Source organism: Balaenoptera borealis, assembly GCF_965194805.1.
Source record: "Balaenoptera borealis genome assembly, chromosome: 19".
Lineage (NCBI taxonomy): Eukaryota > Metazoa > Chordata > Mammalia > Artiodactyla > Balaenopteridae > Balaenoptera > Balaenoptera borealis.
In genome coordinates this window covers 60,302,732-60,328,994 of record NC_138878.1, presented here as the reverse complement: position 1 = coordinate 60,328,994, position 26,263 = coordinate 60,302,732, and the positions used below count along the sequence as shown (strand labels likewise).

The window sequence follows — 26,263 nt, the reverse complement described above, 5'->3', positions numbered from 1 at the left end:
AGGGGAGGGCGAGGGGAGGGGAGGGGAGGGGAGGGGGTCGGGAGATGAGCCGGAAGGAGGAGGGAGAGGAAAAGAGAGGAGCTTTTATCCACTGGCCAGTTGCAGAAGGTGGCATGTTATTGGGATCTTTTTATGTAGCGGTGGAGGGGGAAGCCAAGGTGCCTTTTTGGGAGACCCGCCTGTCTGGCTGGCAAAAGCCAGGCCTGAGGGACAGGCCTCCCCTCTCAGAGCCTTCTAAGGGCTTCGTGTAGAACATTCCACAGCTGGACCTTCTGGAACAGGCCGTGTAGTATTGGCAACCCCATCCGGTCCCCGCTCCCGGGTCACTGCCCTGGCCTCCTGGCCCAGGCTCGCCCTCTTCCAGGGCCCAGCTCCCCGCGGCAGCCTGAGGCGGTGCTTTTAATAGAACACTTGAAAAAAATATTAATAGGTAATTAAAGGCACATGGCACAGATTTTTAAAGGTGCACGAGAGGATACAGTGAAAGCTTTCTCTTCTCCCTTCCCCCCTGGGGCCCTTCCTGGGAGGCACTGGGGCCACCAATTTCTTGGATTTTCTCCCAGAGATAGTCTATCATTTGTAAATACAGATAGGGGAATATTATTCAGGTTATTTACATGATTCGGCACCTTATTTATTTTATTTTACTTATTTATTTTTTAAATTGAAGTATAGTTGATTTACAGTGTTGTGTTAGTTTCTGGTGCACAACAAAGTGATTCAGATATATATATATATACATATATGTGTGTATATATATATATATATATCTTTTCAGATTCTTTTCCATTATAGATTATACAAGATATTGAATAGAGTTCCCTATGCTATACAGTAGGTCCTTGTTGTTTATCTATATTATATACAGTAGTATGTATCTGTTAATCCCAAACTCCTGATTTGTCCCTCACCCCACCCCCATTCCCCTTTGGAAACCATAAATTTGCTTTCCATGTGTGAGTCTGTTTCTGTTTTGTAAATAAGTTCATTTGTATTTTTTTTTTTTTTTTGGCCGCACCATGTGGCTTGTGGGATCGTAGTTCCACAACCAGGCATCGAACCCAGGCGCCAGCAGTGAAAGCGCTGAGTCCTAACCACTGGACCACGAGGGAATTCCCCATTTGTATCATTTTTTTTTTTTTTAGATTCCACATATAAATGATGTCATGTGATATTTGTCTTTCTCTGTCTGACTTACTTCACTAAGTATGATAATCTCTAGGTGCATCCACGTTGCTGCAAATGGCATTGTTTCATTCTTGTTTATGGCTGAGTAGTACTCCATTGTGTATATATACCACGTCTTCTTCATCCATTCATCTGTTGATGGACACTTAGGTTGCTTCCCTGTCTTGGCTATTGTAAATAGTCTGTGCTTTATTTTTTTCCTTAAGCGTATACTTGTTGAGTCAACAAATATTTATTGAGCACCTACTATATGCCAGGCACTCTTCTAGGCACTGGGGATACAGCAGAGAAGAAAACAGTCAAAACTCCCTGCCTTCATGGAGCTGACATTCTAGTGGGGGAGACAGACAGTCGATAAATAAAATGACAAGTACATTTTAACATTACATAGTAGGTCAGATGGCACAGTCAGTGCTGCTGATAAAACACAGAGCAGTCAAAGAAGCTGGAGTGTTGAGGAGGCAGGAGGGTTTCTATTTTTTTACAGGATGCTCAGAGAAAGCCTTGATAAAGGTGACATTTGAGCAAAGGCCTGGAGGAGGTAAGGAAGCGAGTCATGTGGTTATGTGAGAGGAAGAGTGGAAGTGCAAAGGCCCTGAGGTGGGTGTGAGCCTGAAGTGTTCCAGATCCAGGCTGGAGAGGAGTAAGTAAGGCGGAGAGTTTGTGTGTGGGGGTGAGATACAGTCCTGTAGATCCTTGTCCATAAATTGGCTGTGCTGTCTCATCTTGGAGCGGTCTCAGTGGTGTGCGGGGGCTGGCTTGTAACAGTTTGTGAGGGCTGATTGCTAAACTTCCAGGAATTTTGCAAGCCTGTTGTTAAACATAGCTTTTACTAAAACTTAAATCATACAAACTTACAACTGAATACATTCTATTACACAAAACGATGAGAAGTAGTCAATTAATCACTTCCTAATTATTCTACTACATTTTAATGCTATCTGTGTTCTAGAGGTTATGAAAATCCCACATCATGGTGAGGTATTGAGGATATCTTCCAACTCTGCGTTCAGTGAAGTCACATTGGTAGCTTAAAATCAGCCGTGATGGGAGTATTTTACACCACAGACGTTGACAAACGCTACAAATCAGGACTGTTTTCTCCCCCAAAGAGCCGACGGTTAAACATTTACCAACACACCACTGAAATGCATATAGATCTGGCTTACTCTTTTGTAAAGCTGCATAGTATTCCGATGCATGGATGGGTCATAACGTATTTTGCTGGTCCCTTCCTGATGGGTGCTTGGCTGGCATCCAGTCTCTTGCAAACACAAACAGCGCTGATTTCCCACGTGTGCGACTGTAATTGTAGAATCAATCCCTTGAAGAAGAACTGCTGTGTCAGAGGGCATGGGACCATCTAACGTGAATGCCAGTTGCCTAATGCCTTTCCATGGACGCTGTACCAATTTCCACAGCCACCAGCAAATGGGTCAGAGTGCAGAGGCTTCTAATAAGGATGCAAATTTGATTGTATCACTCTGCTGCTTAAACCCTCTGATGACTCCTGCTACTCCTAGGACGAAGCCTGCAGGTTCTCCCAAGGCCTAGACCCCTCATCGTCAGGGCTTGTCCCTTTCTTTTTGCAAGTGGAAGGTTGCACCATGACCCCACTGTGACCCCTCGTAAATTCCACATTGCAGCCACCTTGATAATCTACCGTCTGTCCCCTGAAATGGGCCATGTCCCCACCCACTCTTGTTTGTTCATGCCTGTCCCTTCTCTGGGAACTTATTGCCCAGCACCTTAATCACCAGGCTAGCTCCCACTCCACTGGTTCTGTCCCTGTTTTTTTTTTGGCCGGCGCCGCATGGCATGTGTAATCTTACTTCCCCGCCCAGAGGTTGAACCCATGCCCCCTGCAGTGGAAGCTCGAAGTCCTAACCACTGGACTGCCAGAGAAGTCCCAGTTATGTCCCTTTTTGTTTCAAGAGGCTGAAAACCCCAGTGTAACTGTCTTCGGCAAAATCAGGAATTGATTGGCTCATCTGAGTGAAAAAATCGTCGAGTTGGCTGGCTTCAGGCATAGCTGGTTTCAGGAGCTCGGACGATCCCATGAAGCCAGTCTTGGCCTGTCAGTTCTGTTCTCTTCCACATTGGGACCCTTTGGCAGCTCCTGCCTTTAGATATCCCCCTCATGGTCACAGGAGGCAAAGAGCTGGGAGGTGGAAGGGAAGGTTCCAGGCAGAGAAAACAGTCCAGAACTGGTGCTAGTAAACCTAGATCCTGGCTGGGCATAGTGGACAACCCGATAGCCACATAGCATCCTGCAGGCTGAACTCCAAGGGGAAGATAAGTTCTCGCCCCCATGCTAAATTCTTCAACTGAGAGGCAGGGTAGGAATAGCTGCTTGGGCTCTGGAGGTAGAAAAAACCTGGGTTCAAATCCTGGGGTGATGACAAAGTTTCAGAACTAGATAGTGGTGATGTTTGCACAACACTATGAATGTGCTCAAGGCCACTGAATTGTATGCTTCAAAATGTTTAAAAGTGTCAGCAACATGTTATGTATATTTTACCACAGTACAAAAATAATGAGGCTGGGACTTCCCTGGTGGTCCAGTGGTTAAGACTCCGCGCTTCCACTGCAGGGGCACGGATTCAATCCCTGGTCGGGGAACTAAGATCCCACATGCTGTGCGGCTCGGCCAAAACAAACAAGCAAAAAAAACAGGCTGACGGTGCTAAAAAAAATAATAAAAATAAAAAGGAGAGAGAAAAGCCTGACTCTACCACTTACCAGCTGTGTGAGTTCTCTGTACCGCTGTTTATTGAACTATAAAATGAGGACAATAAAAGAACCCCACACGCCTGCTTATTGAGAGGCTCAGGTAGGTTAATACATGCACAGCCCTTGGGGTAGTACCTGGGATATAGTTAAGTGTTCAATAAATGTTAGTTATTATTGTTAAATCAAAATATTGGGTGGATTGCCCAGTGAAATAAGCCAGATGCAAAAGGTGACTGCCTTAGCTTGTTCAGGCTGCTACTATAACAAAATACCACAGATGGGGTGGCTTATGAATAACACAAATGTAGTTCTCACAGTTCTGGAAGCTGGAACTCCAAGATCAGGGTAAATGGTTGGGTGAGGGCGCTCTTCTGGGTTGTAGACTTCTCATTGTATCCTCACATGGGCAGAAGGGGCGAGGGATGTCTTGGGAGCCCCTTTTATAAGGGCACTAATCCCAATCTTGAGGGCTCCACCCTCATGACCTAACCACCTCCCAAAGGCCCCACTTCCTAATACCATCACCCTGGGGAGTTAGGTTTTTTGCTTTTTTTTTTTACGTACCTATATATCTATTTTTTTTCCAGATTCTTTTCCCTTATAGGTTATTACAAAATATTGAGTATAGTTCCCTGTGCTATACAGTAGGTCCTTGTTGGTTATCTATTTTGTATATAGTGGTGTGTATATGTTAATCCCAAACTCCTAATTTACCCCTACCCCTTTCCCCTTTGGTAACCATAAGTTTGTTTTCTATGTCTGTGGGTTCATTTCTTTTTTGTATATAAGTTCACTTATATCATTTTTTTTTTAAGATTCCACATATAAACGATATCATATGATATTTGTCTTTCTCTGTCTGGCTCACTTCACTTAGAATGATAATCTCTAAGTCCATCCATGTTGCTGCAAGTAGTATTAGTTCATTTTTTTTATGGCTGAGTAATATCTCATTCTTCTTTATCCATTCATCTGTTGATGGACATTTAGGTTGCTTCCATGTCTTGGCTATTGTAAATAGTGCTGCAATGTAGGTTCCAACATACGAATTGGGGCGGAGGACACAAACACTCAGACTATCACAGTCCCATATTGTATGATTCCATTTGTATGAATGTCCAGAATAGGCAAATCCATAGAGACAGAAAGCAGATTAATGGCTGCCAGGATCTGTGGGGAAGGGTTAGGGAGTGACTGCTGAATGGGTGTGGGGTTTCCTTTGGGAAAATGATGAGAATGATTTGGAACTACGCGGAAGTGATGATTGCACAATGTTGTGAATGTACTAAATGCCACTGAGTCATACACTTTAATATCGTTAATTTTTGTGTGAATTTCAACTCAAAAATTCTTTTACATTGGTACTTTAATTTTGTTTTTTAAATTAATAAATAAATTAATTAATTTTTGGCTGTGTTGGGTCTTCGTTGCTGCGCGTGGGCTTTCTCTAGTTGTGGCGAGCGGGGCTACTCTTCATTGCAGTGCACGGGCTTCTCATTACGGTAGCTTCTCTTGTTGTGGAGCACGGGCTCTAGGCATACAGGCTTCAGTAGTTGTGGCATGCACACTCAGTTGTTGTGGCCCGCAGTATCTAGAGCACAGGCTCGCAGGCTGTGGCACACAGGCTTAGCTGCTCCGTGGCATGTGGGATCTTCCCGGACCAGGGCTCAAACCCGTGTCCCCTGCATTGGCAGGCGGATTCTTAACCACTGCACCACCAGGGAAGCCCTTCATGGGTACTTTGAAAAAAGAAAGTTGGATGGAATGTAGCCTGATGTCCTTCTCAGGCTGTGAGACCTTGAGGCTTTGTTATCCTGGATGGTTTGGGCCCTTCTCTCTTCCAGGCCTGATACCCGACCCCCCCCAGGGGCCTTAGCTGGCATGGCTCACGGCTCCTCCCCTGGCTCTTGCAATAATTTGCTGTGGGTCTTTGGAACTCAGTTTCCTTGTCTGTACCAAGAGGGGATTGGACCCCTTTTCTTTTTTCTCTGTTTTTTTGTTTGTTTGTTTTGGCCACGCCGCCAAGCTTGCGGGGGATCTCAGTTCCCCAACCAGGGATTGAACCCTGGGCCACGGCAGTGGAAGCGCTGAGTCCTAACCACTGGACCGCCAGGGAATTCCCTGGACCCACAGGTTTCTAACATGTCCTCAGATTTCATGGGCCCAGGCCGCACTCTCCAGGTCTCGAGCCCCAGGCAGTCAGAGGTGGGAATTGTCTGCAGACTCACAACGTCCTAGTCCTTCAGGCCAGCCGCCCTCAGAGCCGGTGCCCACACAGTCCCAGGAACACGCTGTGTGACTATCTGCCCTCAGAACTGGCTCCTGCCCAGCCTCGTCCTTCACACCCCCAGGGCAGGCCTGCGTCCCCTCGGCCTCCCCCTTGTACGGGGCCTGGCTCGCCTCTGACCAGGGCTCTCTAAAGGGAAACGCTAATGATCATAGGAATAAAAGCCTCCCCAATATACCGGCTCTTATTACATTGTCCAGACCCATGCTAAGGGCTTTTGTCATGTGGTTTCGTTTCATTCCCCTGCCACCTCTGGGGTAGAAACTACCTTCATCCTGTTTCAGACATGAGGACCTGAGGCTCAGAGGTGGAATCCTTTGTCCAAGGTCAGCTAAGAAGTGGGAGGGCTCACCTCTCTGGCCCTACCCCCATGCCCTTGCCCATTATCCTATCCTGTCTCCCTGGAAGCATTAGATGTCTTTCTCTCCAGGTCACCCAAGCCCCTGGACACCTCTGGGGTCCCACGGCAGGACCTGGAGTGGTGACAGGGGCAACTGCCTTGGAAAACAGCTCTTATGGCCTTGGCTGGATCTGGGGGGAGGTGTGGAGGGCAGCGCCAGACACACCCACGCTGGGCCTCAAGAAACCCGAGTTACACGTTGTACCACAAGCCACAGGGGCTGGACAGCCTGCAACTGGGGGAGGCGGGGCAGAGCAGCCCAGACAAGCCAACTTTTAAATAAATAATTAGAAATGTAGGAAGGGAAGGTCTGGGCCAGTCTCCAGTCCCCCCAGGCTGCAGCTTCCCAGCCAGGCCAGAATGCATGAAGTTCCCATGATTCTTGGCCCTGATGGACCCAAGGGTTCCACTTCCTCCTTTCCTTCCTGTTTCTAAAAAACTCAACCCACATTCCCAGAGTCCCTACTGTGTGCCTAGCCCCATGCAGGGCAATGCTGGGGGGACTCAGCGGTGGTTGTGACGGTTCCCATCCCTGGCCCAAGGGAGGGCACAGACCCATCCCCAGATAGTGACCACCCAGAGTGGGCAGGGCTGGGATGGGGGCATCCAAGGGGCTGGAGGAGCCTAGAGGGACACCTGAGCCAGCCTCAGGGTCTTGAAAACTCAGGGGATTCCTGAGTGGAAATGTGAAGATCTTGGTTAAGTGAGGAGAAAGGCATATGAGAAAAAGAGGACTAAAAATTTAAGGAGGGGGCAGATCACGCAGGGGTCCACAGACCACTGTTTTTCAAACTGTTTTGAATTTGAGACAGTTGATACACAATAGAAGGTATATTTTGCTTGCAACACAGTATGTGTATGAACAGGTGTGCACACACACACGTAAATTACAATGTCACGATACAATAATTACTTGTACAATATGCTCTATTTGACATTTTAAAAAATTAACTGCTTAGGACTCACTACTTTATTTCATGCCCTACTAATCGGTTGACACCTGAGGTTGGAAAATATAGATGTCCAGGTTGTGCTAAGAACACTCGGACTCCAATCAAAGGAGCAGAATTCTAGAATCAGCAGGTGCGATGTCTTCAGGGCTGTTCACTGATACTCCCCTCCTCCTCTCCTTCTGGGCACCTGGTGGGATTGTACTTGCCTCCCTTTGGAAGGTAGCCTTGGAGCCCAGGAATCTGCATTTTAACAGACAATGGGAGCTGTGAGACTTGGGAAATTTAAGAAACAGTGACATAGGTGATAAACTCCATGAGGATAGTGCAGAACCCACCTTGGCCACCGCAGAGACCCCGGCAGGCTGCAGCACAGAGCCGGGCGCTTAGGTAAGATGTGTTAAATGAATGATTTTTTAAATTTCTATTTATTATTTATTTATTTATTTAGGCCGTGCCGGGTCTTCGTTGCGCCACGCGGGCTCCTCTAGCTGCGGCGCGCGGGCTTAGTTGCGGGTATATGGGATCTTAATTCCCTGACCAGGGATCAAACCCGGGCCCCCTGCATTGGGAGCGTGGAGTCTTAACCGCTGGACCTACAGGGAAGTCCCTAAATGAATGATTTTAACTTCAGTCTTTTTATTGCTGTCTACCCGATCTAGCTCACCGTTCCAACTTCATCTCACAGCAGTTTTCCCCAATTTCCACTGTGACCAAATGGAACTATTCTTCGTTTCATAAATTTCTCATCTGCAGGTCTTTGCAGTTGCTGTGTCCTCTGCCCATACCTTCCCTTTTCCTCCTCCCTTCACTGGCTGGCTCTGACATCCTTCCAAATTCAGCTCAGATGCGCCCTCCTCCAGGGAACCTTCCCTGACCCCACTTCCCAAGCTGCGTTTCCCCTCGGAGCTCCTCCATTCTAGCCCTACTCACTCTGCATCATCACTGTCTGTCTGTCCTGCTGACCCATGAACCTGGGAAGGTGGGAGCAAGGCTCGTCTCGGCCACTGCTGGGTCCCCAGTACCACTCAGCACAGGGCTGGGCACACAATAGGTACTCAGAAAAGGTTTGGTGAATGCATGAATGCAAATTTGAGAGGAGAGGCCTGTTTACAGGTCTGATGGAGAAGGCTGAAGCCCTGGAGTTTACTCAATCCCTCCTGCTGTCAGACACTCGGTCCTCTCAGGGAGGACACCATTCACAACAATACCCTTTTCACAGGCTGCAAACTGAGGCCAGGAAGGGCCTTCTTGCTCTGTGGGGTTCAGATTCCCACCGCTCAGCCCAGCCTCCTCCTGGACCCTCTTACCTCCTTCCTGGAGTCTTTTTTTTTTTCTGATGATGAAATCTGAATCTGGGTAGGAGGTTTGGCTGATTGGGAAGAAAGCTGGCTGAGACCAGTTGGTCTAGTTCTCTCTCCAAGCCTGAGGAGGGCAGGGGGTGGGACATGCATGGCCAATCCTGAACCAAACCCTCAAACCTTGCCCTCTTGGCCCGGACCCACCCCGCACTTCCCGAAGGTTCTGGGATTCTAGGGTCCCCTGAGTCCTGGAGGCTTCTCCCTCCCTCTCCTCCCTGTCTGGCACCCCTGTAGGTGGGCAGTGACTAAACTAAGCCTGGCCCACACCCATGTCGCCCAACTGGCAACATGGCCACTTCCGCATCCCTGGGGGCCCTGATCACCAGGAGGGGTGCCAGGAGCTTGCTGGCCCCCCGCCTGGCCACCTGCTGCCGGGTCCCAACTGGGGCCTCTCAGGCTCCTTTGCTCAGTGGTCCCTGGGGCCTGAACATTCCTGGGGAGGAGCACCAGCCTGTGAGTCTGTGGGAACTCGAGGAAGAGGCCTTTTTTACTTTCACCCTTAGGTATAATGTTGATCTCATCACAGCTTAAAATACCATGAGGCTGTGATTTGCCAGGCACCAACCAAAGCGTTTTATACACATGAACTTGGTTCACCCTCCATGACCCCGGAGGCAGATGCTACCCTTTATCCCTATTTCACGGTCAAGCAAACTGAGGCTGGAGGATTGAGTGACTTGCCTGAGGTCATTGAGCTGCTAAGCCATGAGACAAGAAGACAGTTTCGGGGTGCCAGTGCTGAACAGAAAAACCACAGATTTCCTTCCTGAAAGCTCCCATTCTGAGCAGTTTCTGTGAATTCTTTTTTTTTTTTTTTTAATATTTATTTATTTATTTTTGGCTGCAATGGGTCTTCATTGCTGCGCACAGGCTTTCTCTAGTTGTGGGAATAGGGGGCTACTATTCACTGTGGTGCGCGGGCTTCTCATTGCGGTGGCTTCTCTTGTTGCGGAGCACAGGCTCTAGGCGCGCGGGCTTGAGTAGTTGTGGCACTCAGGCTTGGTATTTGTGGCTCACAGGCTCTAGAGCGCAAGCTCAGTAGTTGTGGCGCACGGGCTTAGTTGCTCCGCGGCATGTGGGATCTTCCCGGACCAGGGCTCGAACCCGTGTCCCCTGCATTGGCAGGCGGATTCTTAACCACTGCGCCACCAGGGAAGCCCAGTTTCTGTGAATTCTTGCAGAGATAATCAATGCATTTGAAACAGAGGTTGTTATATATATATATATATATATATCTATATATATATATATTATTTTTTTAATGTTGTTTATTGTTTTTTCCCACAGGTGATAGGGTGCCCTGTCCTATATTCCCCCCCCCGCCCCACTCCGCACCTTGCCTTTACCTCCTTAGCAATATTTCTTAATTAATTAATTAATTAATTTTTGGCTGCATTGGGTCTTCGTTGTTGCACTCAGGCTTTCTCCAGTTGCGGCGAGCTGGGGCCACTCTTCGCTGCGGTGCACTGGCTTCCCATTGCAATAGCCTCTCCCATTGCTGAGCATGGGCTCTAGGTGCGCGGACTTCAGCAGTTGTGGCTCGCAGGCTCTAGAGCGCAGGCCCAGTAGCTGTGGCGCACGGGCTCAGTTGCTCCACCGCATGTGGGACCCTCCCGGACCAGGGCTTGAACCCATGTCCCTTACATTGGCAGGTGGATTCTTAACCACTGCGCCACCAGGGAAGTCCCTTAGCAATATCTCCTGACCACCTGATTTGGTACTGAAACCTGCCCTCCACCCAGTTCCCCATCTGTCTCATTCTATTTGATGCCTCTCAGCATTCTGTTCACTAGACGTGGTCTGTTGAATGATTGAAGGAATGCAATACTGAATAGACAGATGCCTGGCTAAAGAGTTTGGACTTTATCCCCAGGGAAGTCACTGGGGTTACTAGATTAGATCTGTGCTTTCAAACATTCCAGGCCCTTCTCAACTCTGAGACTGTGCATGTACTTGTCCCTTTACCTGGAATAATACTCTTTCCCTGGGCTTGGTCCAAACCCTCCCTATCCCAACTGGGATACCGCTTCTTCCAGGAAGCCCTCCCAGTCCTGGTCAAGCATCCCTTCTGGGCTCCTTCATCCCAGCCCCCTCACTCTGTGTTGTCACTGTCTGAGGATGGGTCTGTCACCCCCTCTGGACTGTGCTTCCCTGGAGGATAGGGCCAGGACTGTCTTGATCATTGCTGGGTACCTGCACCTCCCAACATAGGGCCCAACACTGATCAGAATAAACGATGGTCCCTTGAAGGAAATGTCCCTGCTTGGGGAGGAGCCAATTGCAGGGTAGCTGGGGTGTCAGGTAAGTGTTGAGGACGCAGAGACACCTGAGTTCAAATCCCTGCCCAGGTTGGGGTTAGGCCACAACAAACCTCATTATCCCGTCTGCTTCCAAGTCACTAAAACAGGATTGATCGCAAAGATTAGTGAAGATATGATAACTTTTGACATTACTTGAGACAGGGTCGGAAGCCTCTTCTGCTGCTTTAGAGCTTTGCACCTGATCTTCCCTTTCACTAGAAAGTTCTTCCCAGATTGTCCCGGTGGGCTCCTTCTTGTCATTCTGGTCTCATCGCAAATGTCACCTCCTCAGAGTGGTCCACCCTAACTGCTCCCTGTCTCTCTGCTGTGCAGCAGTTTCCTTTTCTCCAGCTCTTATTCCACCTGACAGCCCGAGTTCATTTCCTTGTCTCTCTTCACTAGACTGCTGGCAAGGAGTTTTGTCTGAGTTTTTATTTTTTTTATTTTATTAAAAAATTTTTGGTATTGAAGTATAGTTGACTTAACAATGTCGTGTTAGTTTCCGGCGTACAACAAAGTGATTCAGATATATATATATACACACACACACATATATATATATATATACACAAACATTCTTTTTCATATTCTTTTCCATTATAGGTTATTATAAGATATTGAGGGGATTCCCTGGTGGTCCAGTGGTTAGGACTTGGCGCTTTCACTGCCAGGGCCCGGGTTCAACCCCCGGTCGGGGAACTAAGATCCTGCAAGCCACGGCGGCATGGCCAAAAAAAAAAAAAAAAAGATAGTGACTATAGTTCCTGGGTTTTTATTTTTAATTTTTTTCTCACTGTGGAATCCCCAGAACCTTAAACAGCAGTTGGCCCTTAGTAAGGGCCCGAGGAATATTTGTGGAGGGAATAGAGTGCTCAGGAATTGTCCGCTCGTGTTTTGATTGAGGGTCACCGTGTGCACCATCAAACTTACGCTCACACTGACTCTAGGACAAATGAAGAACCTGATGCTTAGCTGGTAAGTGGCGCAAGGATTCGAACCAATGTCTGTGTGGCTTTAGTGCCCATGTTCTCGGTGTCTAGCGCAGAGCCGAGCACGTGGGAGTTTAACGTGAGTTTGTTGAATGAATATGACTTCAGACTTGGAGGGTGGAATGGGGAATGGGGGCTTTCTGAAGTAGGTGGCATGGAAGCTGGGAGAATTTGGGAGGGGAGAGTGGCCGGGAGACACAGGAAGGAGGTCTGCAAGGCCACTGGTGCCTGGGTGGTAGGTCCATCAGATCCTGGGCAAATTCTCAGCTCGGCCTGGCCCCTCAGATCCTGCAGGATGTCATCACAAGCTCTCAAAGCTCCTTCCCAAGCAGGTCTAGGGCTAGGGCTGGCAGTGACCAAGTGACCAATGCCCAGCAGTGTCTGGAGCTGGTTGGGGCCCAAACCATGTTCTTCAATAATAATGACAATAACAACAACAGTAGTAGTAGTAGTTAACTTTATTAAGGGCTAACCTATACCCTGTCTAAATGCTTTGAACATGGGATCTCATTTGCTCTTCAGCACCCAAGGAGGTCTGAGCTACTATTATTCTTCCCATTTTACAGATGTGGAAACAGGCTCCTAGAGGCGGTGACTTGCCTAAGGCCCCACAGCTGCTTCAGAAGGAAGCCTCTGAGATGATCACTATCGATCTTCTTTGAGCAAGTGTGAACACCTGATATGTTAGCAGAGAACGGGCCAGGTGGGGAAGGAATTAGGATTTCAACATTGCCAGGAGGAGTAGCCAATCACAGCTGATTCCCTTTAAGGTTAGGGCCTTGAGAGGCAGGCTTGCAACTCCCAGCCTCCCCAGGTGTGGCCTCAAGGTGAGTGACTTCCTCTTGCCATAAGCCCCACTTTTGCCCATCTGGAGAATGGGTAGAATAGTGGGCCCAACCTCACCAAGCAGTTATGGAGATTCCAGTGGAATCAGGCATATGCATTTGTCAAAAATCAGCAGATGTCACTTACGGTTTGTGCATTTTGTGAAAAAGAGGACTGCAGACAGGGAATTCCCTGGCGGTCCAGTGGTTAGGAGTCCGTGCTTTCACTGCCCAGGGCGTGGGTTCAGTCCCTGGTCAGGGAACTAAGAGGACCACGTAGAAATATTGAACTCTGATTAATAAATGCATACATACTGAAGTGTTTAGAGGGAAGTGCGTTGGTATCTGCAACTTTGACATGCATCAAAAGGAGGTAAATGGGTGGATGGCTAGAGAGATAGATAAATGGATAGAAATTTTATATAGAAGTACCGTGAAATAATTGTAGACACTAGGTGGTGGGTCTATGGATGTTCACTCTAAAATCCTTTAAACTTTTTTGTAGGTTTGAAATTTTTAATTAATTTTTAATTTTTAATAATTAAAAAAAGGGGGAAATATCTGGTGAAAGCAAAAGCATTAGCACAGTCATTAAACTGAATTATAATTTTTAATGGATGAATTGCAAATTGTGTACCTAGGGGGAAGTGGATTACAATCCAATATAATAACTGCCATTAATTGATACGTGTGGGGCTCTGAACTGAGAACTTTTATTTTGAAAATTATTAACATTATTAAATAAATCACTCCATCTCATTTAACTCTTACACCAATCACGTGAGGGATCTGTATTTTACATTCGAGGAATTGACGAGAAGGGACAAAAGACCGGAATTTAGGGCGGAAGAGGAGTTTCAGGCTAAATTGACTTGCAGACCCGCGGATCACCTGGCACTTTCTAGAGACCCTCGCGCCAGGCACTTTTGTGGCTTATAGGCCCCCAACCCAATACCCTATCCTCCGGCAGGGAAAAGCCTCCTCCCAACGCCCCGCCCCCTTCGGACCCTCCACCCCCACCCCACCCGGACCCCGCCCCTGAATGTAACCATTGTTTTTCTGCCTTCTATCGGGGTGACTTGGCCCTACTCCAGCCAAAGCCCCGCCCTGGAGGGCCCTGAAGCCGACCGAGCCAATCGGCACCGGTGGGTTTGTCCCCGTTCTCTCAAGCCTCGCCCCGGGTTCTTAATCCGGGCAGCTTCCGCCAAGCAGTCTCAGAGCCACGCGGCGCGCCCGGGAGGTCCGGTCTCGGCCAACAGCTGATTCTTCCCGGGATCCCGGGCCGCCGCCTTCGGCACCCAGGGGCCCGGATCTTCCCGCCTGGACCCAAGAGCCTGGCCCCCCCTCTTCCCGGAGCTCCGTCTTCCGGCCCCCAGACTCAGGCTCCCCAGCTCTCCGTTTCCAGGACCCAGGCACCCCAGGTCCCCGCCTCCCGGATCTGCGCCACCAGGACCTAGCCTCTTGAAGACCTCTGCCGCCTGGGCGCCTTCAGCCTTCCGGAGCCAAGGACCCTAGGTCCCAGCTTGAGAAACTCCCGTCTTCCTAACCCCCAGGGTAAAGAAACCCAGGTGCTCCCACCTCCCAGCTTTCAGCGCCGGGCACAAACGAAGAGCAGAGGAGCCCCAGCGCCCAGCCTAGGGAATCTCAAACACTCCAGCTTCTAAGAGACAAGGAACTTAAGCGCTGTGAACTCACAACTCCAAGGAACCCTCCAAAGTTCCAGCCTCCAGGCTCTGTTAACTCAACAAAGTTTTAAGGAACGAAAGCGTCCTGGGAAGGAGCCCCGAGCGCTCCCAGCTTCCAGGCGCTGAGGAACCCCGGGGCGTTCATCATGGTAGCCGATCCGCCTAAGGGAGACCCCAAGGGGTACGCGGCGGCGGAGCCCACCGCCAACGGTGTCTCGGCGTTGGTCCCCCTAGAGGACCCAGGCTCGGCGAAAGGCGGCTGTTGCGGCTCCGGGGACCGGGTGCGCCGCTGCCTTCGCGCCAACCTGCTGGTGCTGCTGACAGTGGTGGCAGTGGTGGCGGGCGTGGCTCTGGGGCTGGGGGTCTCGGGGGCCGGCGGCGCGCTAGCGCTGGGCCCAGCGCGCCTGGAGGCCTTTGCCTTCCCGGGCGAGCTGCTGCTGCGCCTGCTAAAGATGATTATCTTGCCGCTGGTGGTGTGCAGCCTGATCGGCGGCGCGGCCAGCCTGGACCCGAGCGCGCTCGGCCGCCTGGGCGCCTGGGCGCTGCTCTTTTTCCTGGTTACTACAGTGCTAGCGTCGGCGCTCGGCGTGGGCTTGGCGCTCGCACTGCAGCCGGGCGCCGCCTTCGCCGCCATCAACGCCTCGGTCGGGGCCATGGGCTCCGTGGAAGAGGCCCCCAGCAAGGAGGTGCTCGATTCGTTCCTGGATCTTGTGAGGTCAGACCCCGCCCTCCCGGTGGAGGGGTTGGGGGAAGGGGGTGGGTGCTTCAGCCTCGTGGGGAGGGGACGCGTGTTAGGGTTGGTGGGAGTCGCCACGTGGACGGAAGGGGGGTTTTGGGTCCTCCGTGTCCGGGACATCCCCAGGGCCTCAAGGAAGACGGGATGGGATAGTTGGGGGGCGCTCTGGCCCCTTTAGGGTCAGGGTACAGAGGGTGAGAACAGACTCCTGGAGGAGATTTCTAAATATGGGGGCCTGCGTACATAAGCGGGACCCCACAGGAGGGTGATAGGGGCGTGGAAATCTTATAGAGGGAGAAGTGATGCTTGGTGGGGTTGAGAGTCTCTGCTGTGAGGGGGGGAGGATCCCGAGGGGAACTTGGAAGAGGATCTTTGGGTGGCCAGGGGCCCCAGGATGGGGCTTCTGGGTAAAGGTTTAAGTCCAGTGTCTGGATAAAAGTTCTTGGAGCCCTGGGTAAGGGGCCCCTGCAGGACCTGAAGAGATCAGAATGACCCCCCACCAGGCCCTCTTCCCACGTGGTTCCCCACACCACGTGTCCCCCAGACAAAGCCAGGTCCTTTTTTCAGCCTCTTTTCCCCACCCAGTTCAGCTGGGCAGGACCCTGACTTCCCCTTTATATGTTCCTGGTAGGTAAGTCCTGCCACCTCCACAAACTTTCCATCCCATTTCCTACTCTGTCTGGTACCCGGCTGCCCTCCCCTTGCACTAGGCTGCCCAGAAAAGGGGCAGATTCTTTTCCTTTGGGCCTCTGCACCCCTCCCCTCAAGAATGGCTCTCTCCCCCCTTTTAAGGAGGGCAGACTGCTGGATCCACATGGCCTTGCCTTTGAGGCCTGCTGATTCAGTGTCTCCAGGTTGGTTGGGGACTTCCTGGAAGTGGGGGAAGGAAATGATGAGTCACGGAACACGGTTCCCCTCAGTCTCTTGGGGCATCAGTGCAGGCCGATATTGGGGGGAGGCTTGGTGTCCAGAAGTTAGAGCGGGTGGGCACCTCCTGGCTGGGGGAGATTAGCTGTGTCCTGACCCAGCCCTGGCTGGCCTGGGTGGGTACGGGCCGACCTGCAGACGGGCACACCCACTTGAAGTTTGTTTATGTGTGCAAGCTTCCCCGTTGTGCCCAAATCCATGTAACTCATTTGGCCAGCCACTCGGGGACTTAGCTGGAGCATCTCAGAGCCACCCAACTTTATAAGCCACTGACACAACTGAACACGGGCACGCAGACGCTCACTGATGCCACTGACCACACCAACATGTGGAACACTGCCTAAACACAGCTCAAGAGCACATACACACTCACATACATGCCTACAGGGCCACACACCAACAGGGTCACACATATCTGAACACTAACCTGTGCCCCCCAACCGGATACCAACACCTGATAAACTACCAACCACCACCAGCAGCTGTGCACCCACGTCTTTGGTGAGAGGGAGGATCCGAGGTTGCCGAGCGGTTCGGACTGTGGCACCAGCTGGCCGGTTTCAAATCCCAGTTTTGCCACTTCCTAACGGCAAGTTTCTTCACCTGTCAGTGCCTCAGCTTCCTTTTCTGTGAAATGGGGATAATAGTGCACGGCCCTGAGGGCTGTCAGGAGAATTAAATGAGTTGATTTATATAAAGCACTTAGTACAGCGCCCGTAGTCACCTTGGCTGTTATTTTTGTCTTGCCCTGAGGCACACGGGGCCACTGTCCGACTCCCTCACATGCTCAGTGGCGTTTAATGCACGCTGCTGCACACTTAGTCACACCCAGACACCCTCACACAAGAGTGACTGCATAAACACAAAGGCGCATTCACAACAACACAGTCAATCCTTGTCACTTTCTCACCACCTCTTCCCTAACACACCCAGATCTTCCCCACAGCCTGCAACCCACCAGCCAGCCCCCAGGGCCAGCCCTTTCCTCAGCCCTCCCAGGCCTCCAGGAGGAAGTGGCTGATGCAAGATGGCCAGAGTATTGAGGGTGCTGAGTGTGGGGTGGAGCCAGGCCCCGTAACCCTGTCCCAGCCTGCCTTGGGAAGCTGGCATTCCTCACCCTCAATCCACATTCCCTCGGGGCTAGGACACCAGCCTCCTGGGCCCCAGGATTCCAGCTGAGACTCTGCACACCCTGGAAAGATGTGCAGGCCCAGGTCCATCTCTGCCTGGCTGAACCTGGCTGAGGCATGGGTGAGGACCACATTTGGGTACAGATGGGGCCTCCAAGGTTCCCCTCACCCCAAGAGGCCAACCCAGCCCCCCTGACCTCCTCCTGTGGTATCTAATACTCCCCCCCCATGTTTATCTCTGCAGAAATATCTTCCCCTCCAACCTGGTGTCCGCAGCCTTCCGCTCAGTGAGTGCTCTGGGGTGTTCCTCAGGGTTGGGGGGTGGGCAGGGAGGGAGACAGCCAGATCCAGCCCCTTGGTGCCTGATTTTGGGTGGTGCCTGGAAAAACACATGTGCCCACATATTTACAGGCCATATTGCAGGGCTCCTGGGTGATTTCTGAATGAAACCCATCCACGCCCCTCATGAGAATATGGGTTCTGAGCCCCCTCTGGGTTCTAATTCTAGCTGTGTGACCCTGAGCAAGTGCCTTTACCTCTCTGAGCCTCAGTTTCCACCTCTGGAAAATGGGGGTATGAATAGTCCTACTGCAGCAGGGTTGCTGGTGGGATGGAATGAGATCATGTTTAAGGGAAGCTTAGGGCGGGCTTTGAGTATTGTCAGTGCCAGGACGGGGTGGGGGAGCCTCGATGACAATTGATGCTGACTCTTTCCAACCCCACCTGCAGTACGCTACCTCCTATAAGGAGAGATTGTTCAACGGAACCCAGGTGAAGGTAAGAGCTGGGAAGGCGGTGGGGGGTCCTGCACCTTGGTTTTTCCATTTTGTTCTTACCCTGGTCTCATCTGCCCTCTGGGTCTTCTTTTTTATTTATTATTTTTATTTTTGGCTGTGTTGGGTCTTCGTTGCTGTGCTCTCTAGTTGTGGCGAGCGGGGGCTACTCTTTGTTGCGGTGCGCGGGCTTCTCATTGCGGTGGCTTCTCTTCTTGCGGAGCACGGGCTCTAGGTGCGCGGACTTCAGTAGTTGTGGCACGCGGGATCAGAAGTTGTGGCTCGCGGGCTCTAGAGCACAGGCTCAGTAGTTGTGGCGCACGGGCTTAGTTGCTCTGCAGCACGTGGGATCTTCCCGGACCAGGGCTCGAACCCGTGTCCCCTGCACTGGCAGGCGATTCTGAACCACTGCACCACCAGGGAAGTCGCCTGGGTCTTCTAACATTTGGGCGCAATCTGTTTTAAGCTCTCCGAAGCCCCTCCCCAATTTCTGTCTTTTCTGCCTTTCTGGAATCTCCATTTTGCCCTCTCTTCTCCCTCCCCACAGCCACACTCAGGTCCAGGCTCCTCTTTTCCCCTCCCTTCCCACCCCCTCCCGCCCACCTTCAGCCTGGCAGCTGGAGTATTCTTTCCAAAGCGCAAACCTGACCCAGCCTCTCTCCTGCCTAAAGCCCTGTCATATTCCCTAGTGCCCTCCGAAGAAAGCCTAGGCTCCTCGCCATAGTCCCCGGGGCCCCTGTGAGGTCCTGCCCCTGCCCATCCGCCCACCCAGCCTCATCCTGTGACTCTGCCTGGCCCATTCTGCTCCAGCCACAGTGAATTCCTTTCTGTTCTTTGAATGCCTAAGTTAGAGTCATTTCAAGGTTGTTGCATATTGTTACCTCTCTCTAGAAGAGGTAACAATACCCCTCCCCTCCCTTTACCTTGTTCGCTCCAGGGCTTAGCCCCTTCCTCCAGGAAGCCCTCCCTGATTCCCCTCCTCCAAGCTTGGCAGCACAACCTTCCTTGGTTCCCATACTCCCCTGGGTTCCCCCGTCCCAGCCCTGTCCACTCTGGATGGTCCCTGGACCCGGACTGTGAGCCTTGGGAGGATGGGGCCTGGGGAATGGTCTTGTCTCTGCTGGGTCCCAGCAGTGCGCAGGACAGGCCCTCAGTCACTGGGCAGGTTGACTGAATGGCCCCGCCCATCCCCATGTGTTCTTGCCCAAAGGTGCCCGTGGGGGGTGAGGTGGAGGGTATGAACATCCTGGGCCTGGTGGTGTTTGCCATCGTCTTTGGCGTGGCCCTGCGGAAGCTGGGGCCTGAGGGAGAGCTGCTCATCCGCTTCTTCAACTCCTTCAACGATGCCACCATGGTGCTGGTCTCCTGGATCATGTGGTAAGTGGTGGGAGAGGGGGCTGGTGCGGCGGGGTGGGGCAATCCTCTGTCTGCTCCTTCGAACCAGACGGCCTAGATTCAAATCCAGCATCGACTATTCCCTGGCTATGTGACTTCAGGCAAGTGACTTACTCTCTCTGTGCCTCAGTTTCCTCGTCTATAAGGTGAGGACAGTGCTGTATGCCGTGAGAGCTAAGACTGATCCTGGAACCTTCTTGATCCTATTGGAAGGTGATAAAAAGACCACCGAGCTGTGGCCGCAGCCTGGCTAACGCATCTCAGTTTCCGAGATTTCAGTGTCATCAAATGTTTGCCTTTGGATCAATAATGGAAAATAGTGCCTGCTTTATAGGGTTATAATGAAGATGAAATGAGTGACTGAGGTGTAAGTAAAGCACTTAGAAAGTGTTTTAAACATCTAGCACCTACTGAGCATTCAGTTAATGTCAGCTACGATTATCACCATTATGTATGAGCTTTTGTTAAATGGCCTCAGATAATGAAGGAAAAAAACACGTGCAGAGGCCTTCGGCTTCACCCTTGCCACCTCCCCTGTCTCATCTCCACATGGTATCACACTGATTCTCAGGACCCATCCTGGGTCAGAAGGTCAGAAATCAGGAGGTGGGTTAGGGCTGCTGCATTTTTACCAAATCTCCCCCCACCCCAACCCTGATTCCAGGGTAGCTGACATCTAAGAAGCTGCTGTGTGGAACTAATAGAAACACTTGGTGTGTGGGTAAGAGCAGGCTGTGCAGCTGGGCAGCCTGAGTTCCTATCCCGGCGCTACTACTTCCCAGCTGTGTGCCCTACGACAAGTTACTTATCCCGCCGTGCCTCAGTTTCCCCATCTGGAAAACGGCGTTGATAGTACCAGGCACGAGTGAGTTAATACGTGTAAAGTTCTTGGGACAGTGCCTGACCTATAGCGTGCCTACAGTAAACAAGCTTAGCTAATATTTGTCAAGTACTTGTATAATTTCTGGGCACATCTCACTGGCTAGAACTTGGGCATTTGGCCAAACCTAGGTGCACAGGTGGCTGGGAAATGGTGCTTTTCTTCTGTAACTAAAGAGGAGAAGGGGTTTGGAGACAAGTAGCCATAGCGATCAGGCAATCAAGGAAGTGATGTTGGGAGCCCTCCTGGCTGGGAGACATATGCAACCCCTGGGATCTTCCCTCCAGGAGAGGGTGATAATAAATCCCAGTGGAAGTCTATAGACTTCACTTATTGTGTACAGAAAGCTTTCAGCTAATTTCAACTGGCATCTCATTTCATCCTCCCAAGATTCCTATGAGGTTGGTAGCATTATGGCCCCCGTTTTACAGACCTATTTGATTTTAATTCAATGATAGCGGCAAGAGACTCAAAATAGGAGCTCCCTTGTGGGGTTGTGGTGAAGATTCAATCCCGTTCAAGGGCTCGGCACATCATAAATGCTTCATACCTGGGAGTTGTCATTAAGACATGAGCCACGGTTTTTATTTTTCATGGTGAGAGAGTGTATTGGTTTATGTCATATTAGCTGCTGTAACAAACAAACCCAGAAAATATAAATGATATGCATGGTGGGTGTTTCTTTCCTGGTCATGTGTTAAGTCCAAATCTGGTGGGTGACTGTACTCCAAGTGGTCGATGGAACCACCCAAACTTCTTTTATCTCCCAGTGGCACTATGTTCAAGAGGAGAGAATGGAGGATGGCAGGGGAGGTGCCCGAACATCAGCCCACATTGCTGTGGGCGCTTCCTGACTTTGAGGGAGGCTGAGAAATGTGGTCAGGCCATGTGCCCAGCACAGTGCCTGGCCCTGGGTGGGCACATGGTCAGAGGTGGCAATCTGTCTCCTGGGTAATTAGGTATGCCCCTGTGGGCATCTTGTTCCTGGTGGCCGGCAAGATCGTGGAGATGGAGGACGTGGGGATGCTCTTCGCCAGTCTCGGCAAATACATCCTGTGCTGCCTGCTTGGCCACGCCATCCATGGGCTCCTGGTGCTGCCCCTCATCTACTTCTTCTTCACCCGCAAGAACCCCTACCGGTTCCTGTGGGGCATCATGACACCGCTGGCCACTGCCTTCGGGACCTCCTCCAGGTGTGACCTTGGGGCAGACCAGGGCAGGGTTTTTAAGCTTAAGGGGCCTGGAGCAGGCATCAGATGTCTAAAGACCCCTGAAATTTTGTCTAGGGACATGGGATCTGGGTACAGGGAAGCCCCCCCCACCCCCAGTTAGGAAACTACTGCCTTGGAGATATATTCCTCCCTTCCTGAGAACCCCTCCCCACCCCAAGGCCTGGCCTTGGGGGACTCTAGTGCTTTACCCTGGATCCAACCTCTAAAAGCTCCTTCCACCTCTCCTGAGTAGTTTGTCCATCTCTGCTGGCCCTGTCCCCTCAGGATCCAACCCTCCCTATAACAGCATCCCCAAGAGTATAGTAATTCTTAGTCGAGGTCTGTTATTGGTAGAGATGGGGAAGGGGTGTGAGTCAGTGTGCGCTCAGACATTCTAGAATTTAGTTATGAATTTTTATGTGTATTTTAAGGAGTAGCCCTTGGTAATCTCCCAGGGGTCCAAGACTCCCTATATTTTGGAATGCTTCCATTCTGTGGGATCCCTAGTGCCTTCTGGCTCTGAGAAGAGAAGGGCATGGCGAGCCGGGGAGGGCTAAGGGGTGTGGGTGGAGGCCCGGGGTCGTGGGAAGCAGAGGTCTAGGCTGGTGGGCAGAGCTTGCGCCTGAGATGAGGTGCTGTGTGGGCGGGGCCTGGTCCGGGGGATGGTCAGGGGAGGTAGGGGGTGTGGCTTGGGCGGTGGGCGGGGCCCGGTCGGGCTGGCCGGGTGAGCTCGCGCTAACTCAGATCTGCGGTCCCTCGCAGCTCCGCCACACTGCCGCTGATGATGAAGTGCGTGGAGGAGAAGAACGGCGTGGCCAAGCACATCAGCCGCTTCATTCTGCCCATCGGTGCCACTGTCAACATGGACGGTGCCGCGCTCTTCCAGTGTGTGGCTGCAGTGTTTATTGCACAGCTCAATCAGCGATCCTTGGACTTCGTGAAGATTATCACTATCCTGTGAGTGCGGGGGGGCTGCGGCTAGGACCCCCAAGGCACCTGACCCCTCCCTTGAGAATGGACACGAGCTGGGAGGAGCAGCCCCACCCCCACAGCTTCTCCCATTACCGAGCGGCCTCTCCCTGACCTCTCCTCTCCTCCCCCAGGGTCACCGCCACAGCATCCAGTGTGGGCGCCGCGGGCATCCCCGCTGGAGGTGTCCTCACTCTGGCCATCATCCTCGAGGCGGTCAGCCTGCCGGTTCACGACATCTCCTTGATCTTGGCTGTGGACTGGCTAGTGTGAGTGTGGTTCGGGGGTTCAGGGGTTCAGGGGGCTCAGGGGTACTCCTGAGAAAGGGGATGAGCAAGAGGGTCATTGAGAGCCTCTGAGCAGAAGAGAGGAAGGAAGGGGTTCTAGCAGAAAGGGGAGGGGACCTTACCTTGAGTATTCCAATCAGAGGGAAGAAAGGGATCTTTGGGGTTCCAAGAGGAACCCCAGAAAGGTAGCATGTCCCAGTGGTTAATAGAGCAGACTCTTAGACCAGGCTCCCAGAGCCACTGTTGCTAGCTATAATGACCCTGGGCAAGTACTTAATCTCCCTGTGTCTCAGTTTCTCCATCTGTAAAATGGAGAGAATAGTTTCTCCTGGAGGATTAGATGACTTAATACATGCAGCTTTCTTAGAACAGCTACTTAGAACAGTAAGTAGAAAATGCTACGTAATTGTTAGCTGTCATGATTAAGCTGTTAAGAGCGTAAAAGATTAGAAGACAGTCTGGCTTCAAAAGTTAAATAGTTACCATGTGTCTTAGCAATACCACTCCTAGGTTTAAACCCAAGAGAATTGAAAACATGTCCACAAAAACTTGTACATGAATGTTCACAGCAGCACTTTTTTTTTTTTAATTCAACACCTTTTTAAAAAAATTAATTAATTTACTTATTTGGCTGAGTCAGGTCTTAGTTGTGGCACGCGGGCTCTCTAATGGTGCATGGGTTCTAGAGCACAGGCTCAGTAGTTGCGGCACATGGGCTTAGTTGCCCCGAGGCATGTGGGATCTTAGTTCCCTGACCAGGCATCGAACCTGCGTCCCCTGCATTGGAAGGCAGAGTCTTAACCACTGGACCACCAGGGAAATCCCCATAGCAGCACTATTCCTAATAGCGAACAGGTGGAAACAACCCAAATACCTATCAATTGATGAATGGATAAACAAAGTGTCATATGTCCACACAATGGAATATTATTCAGCAATAAAATGGAATGAAGCAGTGATACAAACATACATACTACAACATATGACCCTTGAAAATATTATGCTACGTGAAAGAAGCCAGACAAAAAGGACCACATTGTATATGATTCCATTTATATGAACTGTTCAGAATAGGCAAATCTATAGACAGAAAGTAGATTAGTGGTTGCTAGGCCTGGGGGATGGGAGGAAATGGGGGATAACTGCTTAATGGGTAAGAGGGTTTCTTTCTGGAGTGATGAAAATATTCCGGAATTAAATAGTGGTGATTGTTGCACAACTCTGAATAAACTAAAAAGCACTGGGTTGTATTCTTTTAAAGGGTGAATTTTATGGTATGTGAATTGTATCTCAATTTTTTTAAATGGCACACACACCCACACAAAAAGTATATAAAGAGGAAGGAAAAAGATCCTGAGGATTCTAGGGACGAGAAGGGCCTGAGGGAGAACTTAGTATTTCAGAAGAAGAAAGAGGCATTGATGGGTCTTCTGGGGCCCCAAGGAAAGGGAGGCATGATTTTTTGAGGTTCCAGAAGGAACAAATCTTGTATTTGATTGGAAGAAGGATCTTTGGGGATCCAGGGAGGATGGAGGAGATCTTTGGGGTTCTAAGGCAGAGAAAGCCTGATGGGACACTTGGGATTCTAGGGGAAGGAAGGTGGGTAGGAGGCTTCTGGGGTTCTAGAGGAAGAGATCTTTAAGGTTCTAGAGGAAGGGATATTTGGGATCCTGGGAGGATGGAGGGATGAGCTCCTAAGAGGAGTAGAACAGGGTTCTGGGAAGGAGGGCATGATGGGGACTTGAATGTAACCGGCAGGGAAAGGGGAGAGAGTTGGGCCCTGACGCTTCCCCTCCCACTCACTTCCCCCTCACTGTTCCCCCTTCAGGGACCGGTCCTGTACTGTCCTCAACGTGGAAGGTGACGCCTTTGGGGCAGGACTCCTCCAAAGTTACGTGGATCGCACAGAGTCCCACAGTTCAGTGCCCGAGCTGATCCAGGTGAAGAGTGAGGTGCCCTTGGCCGCGCAGCCGGTCCTCACCGAGGAAGGGAGCCCTCTCCTCAAACGCTGTCCAGGACCTGCTGGGGACGCTGACACCTGTGAGAAGGAATCAGTCATGTAAATCCCAGTAGGGACCTTCCCTGCCCCAGTGCGGGGGATGCTTTGGACATTGGAATCATGCGGCATGGATGAACGGACACACAGGGCCTCTTGGAGAGTCCCGCCCACACGCTCGGGGAGCCACAGGCCTCAGCTTCCCTCCCAGCCATGAGATCTGGGAGGCCTCGCTGCTGGGGTATATGCGTTTGCTTGTGTGTGTGTGACTGTCTGTCCCCAAATCTCCCCAGTCCTCAACTCCTGTCCCCACCCAAGGCTAGGAAACAGCAAGATGGAGAAGTAGCGGCCTCCACACCCCATCCTGGGAGCCTGCATGGCCTCGTGTCTCAGGGCACAGGGCACCATGGGAAATTCTTCCCTCTTTGAACAGAAGGATGTTCTGACAGGTTGCTGGCTCCTTTGATGGTTATTTTGGTGGCTGTACCTCTAGCTGTGTGTGTGTGTGTGTGCGTGTGTGTGTGTGTTTTCTGTGACTCTCCACGGTACAATCCTACCCTGTCCCCAGGCCCTCTGTTCCCTTCACAGTAACAGAAACACTCCCGGGAACCCTGAGGGGAGACTGAGGACACACTGCTGTTACTCCAGAGGATGTTTTTCAGCAATAAAATTGTCAAGTATATCTAATCAGATGTTTTCAAGAATTTGACTAAAAGTGCTAGCCACACAGAAAACAACAAACAACAACAACAAAATGATAAATTGGACTTCATTGAAATAAAATATCTGTTCATCAAAAAACACGCAGCCAAAAAAATAAAAAAATACATATACACACACAACACTGTTGGAAACCACAGTGAGATACCACTGCACACACTTATTGGCATGGCAACAAACAAAAGCAATACCAAGTGCTGATGAGAACGTGGAACTGGACAGAGCCCATGCATTGCTGGTGGGAATGCAAAATGGTCCAGTCACTTTGGAAAATCACTGGGCAGTTGCTTATAAAAACTGGGCACTTTAATATCAAAGTGTATTTTAAAATATCTACTTACCATGGGGCTCATGAGTCCCGCTCCTGGGTATTGACCCAAGAGAAATGAAAGCTCCTATTCACATGAAAGCTGGTACACAAATGTTATAGCTGTTCTCTGTAATTGCCAAAATTTAGAAACAAATCAATTGGATTAGCTGGTACAATCATCATTCAATGGAAGCCTGCTGGGCAAAAAAAGT

General features: G+C 50.8%; 1 protein-coding gene and 1 long non-coding RNA gene across 4 annotated transcripts; one reads left to right on the top strand and one right to left on the bottom strand.

The window, feature by feature from the left end:
- Positions 1 to 971: 971 nt before the first annotated feature.
- LOC309617441 lies at positions 972 to 11,958 on the bottom strand. 2 transcript variants are annotated; one of them, XR_014238002.1, is made up of 2 exons: positions 8,869 to 11,958; positions 972 to 7,801 (listed from the first exon to the last, which is right to left on the bottom strand). It is a non-coding gene; the product is annotated as an uncharacterized lncRNA (long non-coding RNA). The 2 variants fall into 2 exon arrangements; XR_014238003.1 differs by lacking the exon at positions 8,869 to 11,958 and adding an exon at positions 7,897 to 8,861.
- A 2,272-nt stretch (positions 11,959 to 14,230) lies between these two features.
- On the top strand, positions 14,231 to 25,708 carry SLC1A5 (solute carrier family 1 member 5). 2 transcript variants are annotated; one of them, XM_082369745.1, is made up of 8 exons: positions 14,231 to 15,432; positions 17,755 to 17,797; positions 18,240 to 18,287; positions 19,494 to 19,660; positions 21,518 to 21,751; positions 22,532 to 22,726; positions 22,873 to 23,007; positions 24,854 to 25,708. In XM_082369745.1, the coding sequence occupies exons 1-8, from the start codon at positions 14,864 to 14,866 to the stop codon at positions 25,086 to 25,088; spliced, it is 1,626 nt and encodes a 541-aa protein (XP_082225871.1). In that variant the 5' UTR covers positions 14,231 to 14,863; the 3' UTR covers positions 25,089 to 25,708. The 2 variants fall into 2 exon arrangements, with proteins under 2 accessions (XP_082225871.1, XP_082225872.1); XM_082369746.1 differs by lacking the exon at positions 14,231 to 15,432 and adding an exon at positions 17,512 to 17,631.
- The last annotated feature ends 555 nt before the right edge of the window (positions 25,709 to 26,263 follow it).

Bases quoted from the DNA above. Each gene is read 5' to 3' on its own strand.
- SLC1A5 (XM_082369745.1), top strand. From the start codon at position 14,864: ATGGTAGCCGATCCGCCTAAGGGAGACCCCAAGGGGTACGCGGCGGCG. The intron at 18,288-19,493 runs GTAAGAGCTGGG...TCTTGCCCAAAG, and splicing joins TCAACGGAACCCAGGTGAAG to GTGCCCGTGGGGGGTGAGGT. The intron at 19,661-21,517 runs GTAAGTGGTGGG...CTGGGTAATTAG, and splicing joins CTGGTCTCCTGGATCATGTG to GTATGCCCCTGTGGGCATCT.